General features: G+C 39.7%; 1 protein-coding gene across 17 annotated transcripts in view; it reads left to right on the top strand.

Moving 5' to 3' along the window:
* Positions 1–15,463, top strand: part of LOC111570087 (unconventional myosin-IXAa-like) — a 151,119-nt gene that overhangs the window by 27,072 nt on the left and 108,584 nt on the right. For all 17 annotated transcript variants that reach the window (XM_055008730.1, XM_055008729.1, XM_055008735.1 and 14 more), the window contains exon 2: positions 9,157–10,126. In XM_055008730.1, coding sequence (XP_054864705.1) covers positions 9,224–10,126 — 903 coding nt within the window. In that variant the 5' untranslated portion in view covers positions 9,157–9,223. The remainder of the gene's footprint in view (positions 1–9,156; positions 10,127–15,463) is intronic.

The raw sequence follows: 15,463 nt of genomic DNA, 5'->3' as shown, positions 1-15,463 counted from the left end.
ACACTGCAGCAACGGTACACCTCTTAAGGGCTTGGTATGCCTAAAACAAACGAGACCATCCAACCATGTCTAAATGTGAATGTTTTTATATTTGTACCAAATGACCACACTCTAAGGTGGAGACGAAAAGCCTGCCGTCCTTGTGAGGAGTGAGGTGTGATGAATCTTACAAATGGGGGTGATTTTGCTATCAATTAAGGTTTATATCTTAAAAGACAAAGCTCATTTGAGGTAGATAGTAAGACTGCGAGAAAGAAGACCCTTGTGGCCACATTTGAATCCTGAATATATGCTTATGGACACAAATTTTTGGATTTTGAGCAGGTCAGAATTTTTGTTGGTCTCCAAAACCACTGCTCGACACTCTTCCTGGTCACATGAATAGCTAATAAAATCTACAAAAATCTACCAAACCCTTAACTTTGAGGGTAAAATTTTAGAAACTAACCAATGTTTTAGCAGATGAAGAATGTACATAAAACGATGAAATCTTTGGGAGTATTAGAAGTGCATGTACACTACCAGTGAAAAGGTTGGACACACCTTCTCATTCAATGCTTTTTATTTATTTGTACTATTTTCTACATTGTAGATTAATACTGAAGATGAACACTTTTTTTGTTTACAACATATTTCCACATGTACTTTTTTAATAGTTTTGATGTCTTCAGTATTAATCTACAATGTACAAAATAATGAAATAAACGCCATTGAATGAGAAGTTGTGTCTAAACTTTTGACTGGTAGTGTATGTCAGAGCAGTCAGCTGTTAAAGTTGAGTTCCTCTTCTCTCCTCGAAGGTTTCTGTGGTGTTGCTCTCGGCTGTTTGATTGAAAAGCAGTGAAAGTGATTGGCGGAAGAATTTTAAAAAAGTGTGTGAGAGAAGTTTAAATTGTCTTTAAACCTGTCTTGGGCACTAATAAAAAATTTGGGAAGAGGGTTTCAGACGCTGTTCTCAATACATGGTGCAAAAATCAGTCTTTTATATTTGTCAATATGTTCTTTTTCCCCACCCTGAATACTCACTCTCTTGATCAACTTTGCTGGTGCATTTTTGAGGGTTTGGGTGTAATGCTGAAGAGTACGGTGCTGTTGATATTAAGGGAGAGGAAAAACGTTACTGACTTGCTTCCTGCACTCACGTTTCCCTCAGATGATGTAGTAATTAGAAATGTCAAGTTTCTGATAGATTGCACAGTGGCTTGGTGGTTAGCACTTTCGCCTTGCAGTTAGAAGATCCTGGTTCACATTCTGGCCTTCCCAGAATCTCTCTTTATGGAGTTTGCATGTTCTCCGTGTGCATTTGTGGGTTTTCTCTGGCTTCCTCTCAGAGTCCAAAAACATGCTGAGGTTAACTGGTGATTCTAAATTTTCCGTAGTAGTGAATGTGAGTGTGATTGTTTGTCTCTATGTGTAGCCCAGTGATAGACTGGTGACCTGTCCAGGATGTCCCTTGCCTTCATCCTAAGTCGGCTGGGATAGGTTCCAGCTCCTCTGCAACCCTAATGAGGATTAAGCGGTGTATAGATAAAGGATGGATCGAAGTTTGTGATCGTAGACAGAAATTCCTGACCTTCAAAATGTCAGCATTTCACGAACCGAGAACAAAACTGTTGTTACATGATAAGAATGTATCATATATTTGCTGAATAAATTGTGCTTTTAACTTCTTTTTATTTTACAATCCAGGTTTTTGCAAATTAATTACAAAAAAGCGTATGTAATTAGGATTGGAAATTGCCAAACCTTCTAGCGTTTTATGCATGTCACACAGACCTTTCTTGGTTTCTTGGAGATGTGTGAACCCAAGGCTGTGTGTGTGCGTGAGGTGATGCTTCAGGAGTGCGTGTGGAGTCAGCTTCAGTACCTGCTGTGCATCAAGAGTGAGGCTGTCGAGAGTTCAAATGTGCCTGTAATCCTCGAGGGATCTTCTGTGATGAGTGATCCAGGGTGGGAGTGAGTGTTAGCAGAGACAGAAAAGACTTAATGTGTGAAGTCGGTTAAAAGTGTCATCTAAGTATGTAGCTCCGATCCTCCTCAATCTAATAAATACAGTTCAACCCTCACCCCCTGGGGATGAGGCAGAAAACACACCTCCTATGTTGCAGGACTGTAAGTTAAGTAACTTTAGTGCGTTTTTGTGTGTGTGAACTGTGTCAAGGAATGCTGAGGTTTGCTGTTTATTGCTGGTGTATTGGTGAGAACTGACTGTGGGAGAGGAGGGGGTGTTTACCAGCCAGACTCTGAAGACCTGCAAGACGAGTTGAGCTTCTCGTCTGCATTTAATACGTTGGATGTATGCCTGCCATCGCTGGCAGCTTTCTCTGCTTTTTATGTGATCTTTAAGAAGACCCGACTCCTGTAATGCATTTGATGCAGAAGCCTGGCCTTTTACAGCAATGTTTTGCTAGCTGTTAAATTTCAGTTTTTATTTTCTGTCTGAGCCAAAGCATAATCCGGAGATTTACTAGATGCACACAGTCGGTGTACGTTTGAGTTGTTAATGAGTCACAAAATGCAAGTCCAAGTCCAGTCTTATATTAAGGCTCCTTTGTTAACCAGAGATTTTCAGGAACTACTAAGCTGTAGAAATTAAACTCAGAAAAACAAACAGTCCTTTTGTACAATCCTGTTTGCTTTTCCACTGCATTTGAAGATTTTAGTCATGTATGTTGTAATGTTTAGCCCCAGTCATCAAAAATATAGCAAGTATAACAGGGAGTTTCATGGCCAAAGACCTAAGCTTAGATGAGCTGAGTTAACCTTATTATTCTTACAGCAATTAGAAATGGGCCTGAGTTAATAGTGCAACAGGGCTTTACCAGCTTTCCAATTCGGAGATCAAATATCCATTAAGCGTCAAAGGTTCATCATTTAAGAATCGAATTTTGGCCCCCGGATCCTCCATCAAAAAGGCACTAAGGGTTCCCACATTCCTGAATGGTTCCTAAGGTAAGCATTGGAGTCAAAGTAAAGTTTTTTTTTAACAGTTTAGATGATAACAATATGACTATTTTATTCTCAGCAGTACGATATCTCAGGACAGCTGAAGGGAAATTTGACAACCGTTACCTGGACTCACTAATGAACTGATAAGATTTTGATTATCAAAAGAAAAAAGTCATTGGGACTTTACAAATTGATACTAGTCAGTGACACTTTGAAACTGTCATAATTGCATAGATGTTCTGTGCTGTCAAGTTGAAGATGTGTGTGAAGTGCATCTATATTAAAACTTGAACTGTTTCAAGTTTGTGTTCTATAAAAATCAGCTTTATTGACCAACTTGACTCTGCATTTTGTTTCTCTCACCAAACTCACTACACATATTATAGGAGCTTGGACAGACACTTGGCTGGTTGGCTGGTTGTTTCCACCTGATATTTATTAATGTGAGTGAATTTGCACTCTACTTTTGACTCAGAAGGATTCTTATTGTTCCTTTGTAATGAGTCTGAAGTCAATAAAGCTCCTTAAAAGGGGTCAGCTAATGTAGGCCATATTTCATGCTTTTATCTCAACTTAATAAGACATAAATGGACATAATAATAGTCTAATGACAGCCAATTCAAATTTGCAACCACACTGTAGACTTGGAGACACTTTATACAACATGACACTGTTGTTTTCTGGGAAGTTGTAGTGGATGATTATGTTGCAGATTATATTTGAAGGCATCCCAGACCACTTTTAAAGTGAATCTGAAAGGAGACTTGAGTATTCTTCAAGCTCTATGCATCTTTATTATTCAACAAATGCACTTCCATCAATATTTAAAGTAAAATATCCTTAAAATTATATACACAGTGGAGACAGCTGCCTTATGTATTCTCCTACCTAGAGCTGAAGCAATTACTTGGTTAGTTGGTCAGTTGATACTTAACAGGCAATTATTTTGATTCATATTACGCAAAAATGCATAACATTTTGTGGGTCCACCTTCTCAAATAGTCTTGTCGTTTAATAGCAGGCTGATTTGTTTTGAGTCTGGATTGTTGGCTGGACAAAAAAGACATTCAAAACATCACCAGTGATTGGTAATATTCATTGTTTTCTGACATTTTAGACAATAATGAAAACCCCTGTTTGTCACATTTTCTTCTTTACCTTTTTCCATTTTTGTTCTCTAAACTCACACTTCTCTCCTTCTGAACTCTTTCCCCTTTCTCTCAGTCAGTCGCCTTCACTTTAAATATTAACATTTGTTCGGAAGGAGCCCTGTTTTCTAACATTTGTAGTTTTCCTGCACCTGAGTGACGGCTGTGAATACCGGTGACCCCGGTCTGAACCTGTCCACCGCTCACATGACTGGCACGCTCTCATTAAGATGTCCTCTGCTCTTTCAGTCTAACTACACTTTAAAATACAAGCTCATTTCTCCACAACGTCAGCTAACGGCCTTATCTCAACACGCTGTCAACACTTCAGATTCAGCCATGTCAAAACAAGATGTAGCAGACGTTTAGCTCCCCTCCACCTCTTTTCCTTCTTTCCACAACTCACTCCTCCTATCATCTGATCCCTCCCCTCCCTGCCACACCTGACTTAAATCACCCTGCAGCTTCATCCATCATAATCAAAACTCTGTCAGCAGTAGTTTTTACAGTAAATGCTGAACATACAATATTAAGGTCAAGTCCATCCATTGTATAAAAGACTTCGTGTCTCATAACTGGCCAGTTCCTGCCTGAATGACCTCACTGCATGCAGCTGTTGAAGGAAATTCCAGAAAAGGTTTATCATCTCCCCCAAAAACTTGTCAGCCAGCTCTGCAGCTCCACCATGTGTGATTTCTGACCTTGACTAATCAGTCCCACCTTTGACCTGTAAAGTCCATCCATCACTGCTCACCTTGATCACCAGGTGGTCCAGCGTACCCTTCCAGCTACTCCTGATGTCTCCTGCTGTCCAGCTTGCTGGTTCATAAACTCTCTGCAGCCCGATTACTGAAAGCAGGCAAAGAGGGTAATTTAATCCAAACTGCTCTGAAGATTTGTCGTGTTTTAAGTGGAGTCTTAGCTTTCGGGAAAATAATGCAATATATATCTGTTGTTCAGACAAAAAATACGTCACTACTCGAAGTAGGGATTTGGATTTCCCTGATATCTTTTAAACTGGTAATCCGCAATATCCTTTTATCTTGATGACATCCGTGGTGTTTTTGAATTGCATTTCCCACAGATCACTCATTAATCATCAAGTCCTGTGCTGTTCTGTCTTTTTCTTCTTTAATTTTCTGTGGAAAAGGTATGCTTTTGAACAAAGCCTTCTCCTTTAGTTTCATTCCAAACAAACTTACTTCTGCTGGAAATACAAAGCAAGCCTGTTGACAAAAGACTTTTTTCCATGGAATTGCCTGTGAGACAAACACTGTGTAGATGCCCATCTGCCGAAATGTGATGTATGCCAGAAAATGTCATGGTTTCCTTCTTACCCACAACTGGCATTTAACTACAAACTCAGGCTATAGGATTTTATAGGTTATAGGTCTTTTCCTCCTTTATCCTGCAACCTCATCCTCTGATTTAGTTTTATTTAATATAATCGTACATTTTATTCTTTGCCTGTTTTTGACCTGTATCTGGCTCAGAATGGAGAAATGTAGAAAGATAGAAAGCATCTTCCACTTAGTAAACAACAGACTTGTCAACAAACCGTGAGCAGAAAGGCTGTAAATGCACCACTACTGGGGGTTACAACAAAATGCAATTCGGTTATAATTCCCATACAATCTATTCAACTCATTACATTGGAGTTATACACTGTCTCACTTGTTTTTTTTCCAGTGGAGACTTGTGGCACTGCAATAAAAATACAAAGCAAAAAATATCCATTCATCCATCCATCCATTACCTATACACTGTTTAATCCTCAGTAGGGTTGCGGTGGACTGGAGTCTATCCCAGCTGACTTAGGGTGAAGGCAGGGGACACCCTGGACAGGTCACCAGTCTATCACAGGACTACATATAGAGACAAACAATCACACTCACATTCACACCTATGGACAACGTAAAATCACCAGTTAGCCACAGTATGTTTTTGGACTGTGGGAGGAAGCTGGAGTACCTGGAGAAAACCCACACATGCACAGGGAGAACATGCAGACTCCATGCAGAAAGATCCCACGAACCAGGGGTCTTGTAGCTGCAAGGCGACAGTGCTAACCACCAAGCTATTGTGCAGCCCAATCAAAAAGTATGCAACCCAATAAGTATTTACCCAATAGACCACAGTTATGTAAGAGACGTGTGTAAAACTGTTGACAGGATACCTCTTCATCACAGTGGAAAATCTAAGGGAATAGCATGAGCCTGCTGTTGTGGCCAGTCAGGGAAGCATTACTGTGCATGTGGACTGTGCCTTGCAATGCAGCAGCAAACCTAGAAACTAGAAATCTTTTTTGTTCATACTGTAGACAAGCAATCTTTCATTCAAGTGACTGATGTCCAATTCTCCCTAATACTTCCATACTTCCATGGCATTTACAAATACGTAACACAAGAAAAGCAGCTAATTGAGGCTGTTTATCTGAGTGTTCCAAGCCAAGGTGGAAGTGATTCTTTCTAATGTCCAGCAGAGGGTCACCCCTCTGGTTGCAAAACGAAGTCTGATTTCTATAGGCGTCTATGAGAAAATTCCTTACCACTTGATTTATTACCTCCTTCTTACCAAAAAAAATAATGAGTCCCAAATGCTAGTTTCAGGTGTCTTTCAAGGCAGCATGATGCTCATTTTTTTAAATGATGGTCCCATTTAGAGCAAAATAGAAAGATATGTGTTGGGGAGCGGTTACCTTGACTGACAAGTTACTACTGTATCGGTGTGTGAAGTTTTCTCTAATACTCAGCAGTGGTGTAGTACTATTTGTTTAAGTACCCAAGTGCAACTTTGACACACATGCACATGTCAGTTGGAGCTTATTTCTAAGCTGATCACACAATCAAATGTTAGACAGACTTTATGAATAGTTCATGAAATCCTTGTGTTGCAACTCTTTTATTTACATAAAGAGCAACTTAATCCTCCCAGCTAAAGGATTATGGCCATATTGTCTCTGTATCTTCTTACCAGTCAAATGACTATTTTATGGAAGACTGTGAGCTAGCGGCCTAAAGAAGCCAGTTTTGTAAATAAATGTGTTGCAATCCGAATTCATAGCTTGACACTGATGGACTCTAGCGTTAATAGTGATGAACGAGGTATGTACAGGCATAAATTTAAAGTTATTTTTATTGTATTATTACTATTAGATTTTTAACTGCTTAAAAAGTTAAGGAATGTTTTGCTGCCATTTTGTCTTTACTATAGACTCGACAAAAAAAAAAAAAAAAAAAAGCCAGAACGCAACTACCGGCTACTTTTAAGGTGGAATGTCTTGTTGCATGTTGCCCAATGCATGATCTTGCAACGTGAATCAGTATACACACCTTAAAGGACCAGTAGCAGTATGGACCAGTATTGGACTCTCATTCTTGACATACCCCTTAGTAATGATTGTATCTTAAATCATTAATATAAAAAAAAACATGTGGTTGTATTCTACTTAGATTGCGTGAACTGCAAATATTTTATTTTCACACTTGAGAAGAAATGCACGAAAAGAAAATGTGCTGTCTGGTGGTTTCCTGAACCAGGAGTACTGACTGTATTTACATTTCTGCATAATAGACTTGAAACTCTGACCTTTTACCTTTTGAACAGCTTATTAGTGTTACAAAGAGTGATTGCATCGACTATTCTGTGTCTCGTTTTCTCTCTCATCTCTTTCTGTTTCTCAGCTCTGTCTCCTCTGCCTCTGCTCCGTCTTTCATCCCTCACAGTCCACCTCTTTGTTTCTTACAGACACCCAGCTGTCTATTCCCTCTCTCTCTTTCTCTGTCCCTGTCTGGTGGTGGTGGGCTGCTGCACACTGCTGTAGGTGGTCAGGATTACTCCAGACGGAAGGAGGGAGAGGAGGGTCTGTCTGGGGCGCTCAGAGGACGATTGGTTGGCTCATCCTTTCCTCTCCTTTCTCTCTCTCTCCCTGTTTATCCAGCACATACTGAGACATTTGGATAGATAGAAATGCGAAGACTTTTTGTGTGTTTTTGTTGTATGAATATGCACAACACAGAATGAGTCATAACAAAAAAAAAAAGCATAAGAGAAATGAAGTCAGACAGAAAACCAGCAACATTAGGGAAAATGAAGACATGATAAGGTGCACTGACTCAGGAAAGAAAGATTCATGCAAAACATTTTACTTTAAATAGTTAGTTTATCATTGAATGTGAACTTCGTTGGGTGATTGAGTGCAGTGAGCTAAACATACATTGTCACCATCAACTGAAATCAGGTGAAACCAGGAATGATCAATATTGTAATATTGTCTTACACTTAAATTGGTAAGAAAAATGAAATTCAACAGCAGTGTCAGCAGTTCGATTTCTCTCCCATCATCAGCACATCAAACAACAACATTTTTTGCAACTTGACATCTTAAGTTTTGTAATCTGTGAAACTTGAGAGAATGTGTGTGTGTTTGTGTAAAAGAGCGGGAGAATGGAGTGCTGTGTCCACTATCAACAGGGAAGTGGTGAATTACACCATTGTGCTGTCATTACAGCCACTTTTGTGTGGAAGGTGGCAGCTGTTAATCTTGGCACACGGCTAGAGCCCTTGGATTATCACGAGTACACACACACACACACACACACACACACACACACACACACACACACACACACACACACACACACACACACACACACACACACACACAGGGTTTGTGGCTCTGATAAGCTGTAGCCAGTAGCCTTTAAATTCATGAAGCAGCTACTGTTCCTCATTGTTTTGAATAGTTATCTGCTCTCGTCTCTCTCTTTGACTCTGTCTCATGCTGCTCTTTTGTGCCATTTATGATAGTGGTTCCCTTTACGATCTAAAACAGAAAGCCTATTGAGTCAGCCTACTCTGTCATGGGACAGATGAAATCGCCATGACTCTACTGACCCTGTTGTAACTCAATGTACTAGAAATGCCCAAGGCCATGTAGTGATGTCTGAAACCACTAATTTCTTGTGCTGAAGTTTAGCCATCATTTTTAACATTATCCTTCTTTTTCTCACAATTTCTCCCCATCTCTGTCTCTATCTCTGTCTCTGTCCTCCTCTAGTTGGGATGTCCTGAGTCAGTCCTTCGGTCCCAGAGAGCAGTTTGCTGATGGGACCTGCTGCCTCGCCATGAGCTTGCAAGATGGCGGCTGCAGCTACGCCAGCAGCGCCAACATGGCCACCATTAGTGGCACCATGCGACGCCGCCTGGAGGACCAGGAGTTTGCCCTGCGCGTCTATCCAGGCTCCCTGGCTGAGGGTACTATCTACTGCCCCGTCAGCGCCCGCAAGAACACCACCGCTGCTGAAGCCATCGAGTGCCTCATTGAAAGGTTGCGCCTGGAGCGTACCAAATGTTACGTGTTGGCTGAGGTGAAGGAGTTTGGCGGGGAGGAATGGATCCTCAACCCCGGTGATTGCCCTGTCCAGCGCATGATGCTGTGGCCAAGAAGTGCCCTGGAGAATCGCAGCGGCCTGGGCAGTGGGGATGACTACCGCTTCCTCCTACGGGAGAAGAACCTGGATGGATCTATTCATTATGGCGGCAGCCTACAGATGTGGCTGCGGGTCACTGAGGAACGGCGACGCATGGTGGAACGGGGTTTCCTCCCGCAGCCAGCAGGAAGTGACCCTCCATCTGACCTGTGTGCTCTCCCAGAGCTAACAGAGCGTGCTCTTTTGGAAAGCCTTCGAGCACGCTTCCGCCAAGAGAAGATCTACACTTACATCGGGAGTATTCTTATTGTGATTAACCCCTTCCAGTTCCTGCCAATCTACAATCCTAAATATGTCAAATTGTATGACAACCACACACTGGGGAAGCTGGAGCCACACATTTATGCTGTGGCAGATGTGGCGTATCATGCCATGTTGCAGCGACGGAAGAACCAGTGCATAGTCATTTCTGGTGAGAGTGGATCTGGGAAGACTCAGAGCACCAACTTCCTCATTCATCACCTGACTGCTCTCAGCCAGAAGGGGTTCGCCAGTGGGGTGGAGCAGATCATCCTGGGAGCAGGACCTGTGTTAGAGGTAAGGAACTAGCTCTGAACACCTGCAACATTTAACAGATGTTACGGAGGTTGTAGTTTCACATGTTTGCTGTCACTATCTAAAAGTCTTATGAACTTGTTTTTCATGAAATTTTGTTCTCACCAAGGAACAACTGAACTGATTATTATTGTCACTGATCAGGAATTGCGCTTTGGATAGCCATAGATATACCTTTTTGAAGTAATACAGATAGTACTTTGTAGATCTTTGGTAAATGGTGATGGGTATGATATCTGATGATGAGATTTTCAGTATGCATTTGTGTCCGTTGTACCCGACTGTCTGATTTTATTTTAGGCCATCTCAGTTGGGTCTAACAGTCCCTTTCAACCTTCTAACTTTTTTAGGAACCCAGGGATTTTATTTGTAGTTTGATCCACAGAGTACTCATGCCTAAATTTAGTTCCTGGTCCGCAGTTTCTACCCACTAAGAAGGCCAACAGAAATGTGAAAAGAGAACTTTTAAACTTCTGAGGTTAAGTTCTTGTCATCTTTAGTTCCTGGAACCTACTGGTGGAAGAGAGACACATAAACAGTGCACAAATTTTCACTTTCTGGTGACATAATAAATGTCCATTTAGACTAATTTGAGTCATGTCAGATTGTGCGATGCACAGTGAATTGTAGCTCTACAAGTTAAATAGGAAGAAAGATGAGAGGGGATGCAGGTAATCAGTTTGTATCATACATCTGTGCTGCTCTGTTGTTTTGAAGACATGACTTTTGTTGCCACAGCTTGACAGTATTTCTTTTCTGTTCATATTGCCTCCTCCAATTCGGTTTGTGTTTATCTTTTAATAAACTTTATTCAAAATATGGCACTTACATATTGTTCTTGTGACAAGCATAGCCATTTCATGTTCTGTTCTGATTGACTGGTTTGTAATGAGGGTTTCTGAATTTTGTTGCAAGTTGTCTTTTGTTAGCAAAGCTGCAAATGGACTACTGGTGGACATGTCTGACAGTGCCTTCTTGGACCATTGTTTTGGTCTTGCAGGGGCCTTAGGACCAAAGGCGTTTCATAGTGAGATCAAAACTCAGATTAAAAAGGCTCCTGTAATGATCTAGACATATACACTGCTGTCGTGCTTATTCATGAAGGATTATTCATCTGTTGTTATGCTTTTTACCAAGTTGCCCCATTTAATTTAGTTTTGTATCCAAAAACTTGGCCAAGCCAATATGCTGTGTGGTATTGCTCAACTTCGTATAGCTGTAGGTTGCCAAGCTGAATGCAATTCATATGTTGTGAATTAGATACTCTGGTTGCAGAAAGGAAGCGTCAAAAGCCTGATGAAATCTGAAGAGAAGTCAGCAGGCTATTTCTCTGGTGTTGGAATGTCAGCTCATGAGACCAAGCATGAAATGGATTATAGAAATGTCCTTCTGAAGCTGGAATTCCTTAACAGGCAAGGAAATCTATATTTAGCCCCAGCTTTACAACATATGAGTGTATATACGTATATATATATATATATATATATATATATATATATATATATATATAGTTTGTATTTATTATGTGACCCAGAAATGGGGTTTTCTGCAGTGTCCAATCTCTGCATTGATGGAAAAGAAAACCCTAATGGAATGTTGCCTAATCCCCCCTGGATTATAAATCAATAATGGATTATGGATTATGGAATTTCATTGGGAATTTCATGTTTTGGTAAGGTCTATTCAAGGACAACATGTTCTTTTGAGTCTAAATATGTCTGAATGACCGTGTGGGCTTGGTGCCTCCTAATAGTTTGTTGTTTTCTAGCAGCCATTTTGTTCTGCAACTCACAGCTTCCTGTCAGGATGTATAGGGATGTCAAGTCCACATGCAGCTGTGCATGTTGACACCATGTGCGTCCCATGTGGAGGTCTGTACAGCAAATGAGGCTGCTGTACGGTCAGTGGAATATACGGTTTGTCATCTGGAAATCGTGAATCACCTTTATGACCCCTTAGCTGCTTCCAGGGAAAAAACATGTTACTGCAGCTGCTTTTGAGGAAAAAAATGGTCTCTGATATCTGTGAAATGCTGATTTTGGTCTTTGGAGGAACATAGTTTTAATGTGTTAACTGATGGATACAATGCCAAACATCATCCCTAAGAACCTCTTGCATAACAAAACAAGGGATGCATTACATGTGCTGAAAATGACTGGTATAGCTTTCTCACATAGCTGTGGTTGAACCTGACATCAAGTGGACACAGTTGCACTGCTCTGCAGGTTGACTGAATACCTGTCAGAACTCAAGCGCCAGAGGCAACAGCACTGCAAGGGCTTAAAGGCTTGTTTTGATAATAACACAGATAGAGGGACATTACAGTATTCTCTGGGGAACTAGATAAGGTTTGGTGGCTTGTGTGCTGTGTGTGGAAGCATGACTGTGTCCCATCTAATCACTTCCCCATCAATCACCTGTCTGACCAAGGTGAGAGAAGCAACGGGAGCGTAATAAATGTTACAAAACAAAAAACCTTGGAAGTGGTGTAGCAAACTGTATATTTTATTTCTGTTTCCAGTTTGTTTGCTGGTGTCTTTTTCATGTTGACAGTTTTTTTTTGGCTGTAGGAAGCAAACCAATCTAATCTATCCTCCCTAACTGTTTCAAGTTTCAAAGGAATAATTTTAAATTTTGAGCAGCACAATTATTTACTTCCTGGTAAAGAATTCAATGACAAATTTGATTCCACTATCTTATCAGCACAAGCACATAAGGTTACAGGCAGCAGCCAGTTATTTTAGCATTAGTACTGATACATGGGGAACAGCTAGCCAGGCTCTTTTTTTTTTTCAAAATCCAATTTCCAGCACCTCAAAGACGCACAAAATATCATACTGTATCTACTTTTTTTAATCCACGCAACCCCCCTAAAATGATGAAATGTCAGATTATACAAATATGATGAAGATTAATGAGCTGTATAGATGCTTGTAGGTGGATTTTGTCAGCAATGTCCCTCTTGGCAAAAAGCAAACAAGTGTATTTTGCAAAAGCTAAATGTGATGTTCAGTAGGGTTATTTCTGTAAAAATACAGACCCACACACATCATGTAAATCTTTTACCAGTGTGGTGTGTTTATGGAAGGTGACTGATACTGTACAAGGTTAATAGCAGTCATGTCCAGATACATCCAGTATGGCCTGCACACAGCAGTACATGTCAGATGTCATTGAGTGTCGGTCAAAAACGGTGAAGCCATATTTTGCATCAGCATAAATGGCAGTTTGACATAAAGTGTGTGTGTAATAATAATAAATAGAAATGTAGCCACATATGCCAAAACAGCTACATCACTATATATAAACATGTTCCAGCTTTTCCAGAATCCCCCAACAGCTGAACATGACGTTCACATGAATGCATTGTTAGCAGCAACAGCTGGATGCAGCGATGCTATGCACTGCTCTGAAAGCCCAGGGGACCAACATGTTTCATAGAGAAGCAGATTTCGGGGCAAAACTTTTTGTCAGCCAGGTTTTAATTGTCTGCTGAGCTCAAGTAGCCGACTTCTTCAGTTCCAAGTTGTAAAGACAATTACATAACCATTTGCTTTGGTCAGGTAATGATGTTGCTGCGCTCAAACATTGGTGAGGTTTTCTTGTCAGTAAGGCTGAAAATATGAGGTCAGCAAGGCTGATTAGATGGATTTCAAATGCATGCCACTCCAGATGAAGTATTAAAAGTCAGGCCACTGTATTGATTCCCTGATATGTTCAGTAGCTTCACCTCCCTTTTGTTGTCCTGTGTAAAGTTAAATGCTCTGTTCTGTTGATAATTATGACTTTGGTTTGACCACAAAGGGTTTTCAACCCTACATCACATATATTAGGATAACTTTGGTTTTCCCCAGAGGCTAATTTGTCTTCTTTTGGTTGAGGCTAATCACTGCCCACACCAAGCTAGCATGTCCTAGGCCACTTTATCCACTGAAAGATCATATAGGCCAGGGTGATAAAATGATAGCGGCTTATACTGGTGATAGACATTTCATCAATAGCAATAACAAAAATGTTCAATAGAAAGCTGGATAGTTTTATGTAAATGCATGTGATGACAAAGAAAGATTTAGTTGCATGAACAATCCCAGAGTGTGCTCATCACTCTGGCTCAGCCTCATACTTTGATAATGAAGGTCCTTTACCTCCGTTGGTTTTCATGGCTTTCATGTAGGCCTCCAGAGCTGCAGAAGTCTACAACCACCTGGACCTCTCGTCACCTCCTAGCTTTAATTTATGTACATCCATTTTTTTTACCTGTGTAAATTTTAATTTTTGCGTTATTCTTAAGCATGAAATGGATTATGGAATTTTTTTCTCTGTTTTACAGCCCTGCAAGTGTCATCAGGCTTTGCTCTACAAGTAATTTAAAGTTTTGTCCATAAAACAATGAACCATTGACATGATAATATAATTGTTAGATTACTCTTAGTTTACATCATGACAATGATTTTTTTTTGTCTTACAGTTTTCTAAAGCAAAAAATAAAGGGTAGATGTCCAGACTTGGACATTTCAGTTGTACCAACAGCAGTAAAAAATGCTGAAATAAGAATGAAACGTTTTTCAGGATGAGATATGTGTTGCTGGCAGGAGACGCTGTGGTTGGGCCTTGGTTTGAGAACATTTGTACGGGAGTCTGAGGACTTGGATAAGTCATTCTTTTTGGATTCACTTAAGAAGCTTACTGCCAACTGGATGAATGGAGGGAGAGAGGAGAACCTGCGGATGAGTGAAATATTATTTTTTTAAACCTTGTTCTTTATAAATATTTAAAATCAATTATTCTAAATCTCATGCCTTCCATATTTGATTGACAAAATTAAAATGAGAAGTAAACTGCAGCACAGGCTGTGCTATGAGTGGGGAAGCTGGGATTTTTCAGTTTTAAGTCTGAACAGTGAAAGCTTCTTTTTGCTCAGTGGAAATGAAAGAAAATCAGCTTTTATTGAGCGTGAAGTTACAAATGAAATGGAAAAGCTTGACACAGCCTGATATATTTTTTTTATATATATATATATATATATATATATATATATATATATATATATATATATATATGTATATATGTATATATGTATATGTATATATATATATATATATATATATATATATATATATATATATATATATATATATATACATATACATATATATGTATATATGTATATGTATATATATATATATATATATATATATATATATATATATATATATATATATATATATATATATATATATATATATATATATATATATATATATGCATATATATATATACACACACACACACACACACACATAATTGCTTGAACTTGGG

This window comes from Amphiprion ocellaris, chromosome 3, assembly GCF_022539595.1.
Source record: "Amphiprion ocellaris isolate individual 3 ecotype Okinawa chromosome 3, ASM2253959v1, whole genome shotgun sequence".
NCBI lineage: Eukaryota > Metazoa > Chordata > Actinopteri > Pomacentridae > Amphiprion > Amphiprion ocellaris.
This window is presented reverse-complemented; position numbering and strand designations above follow the sequence as displayed.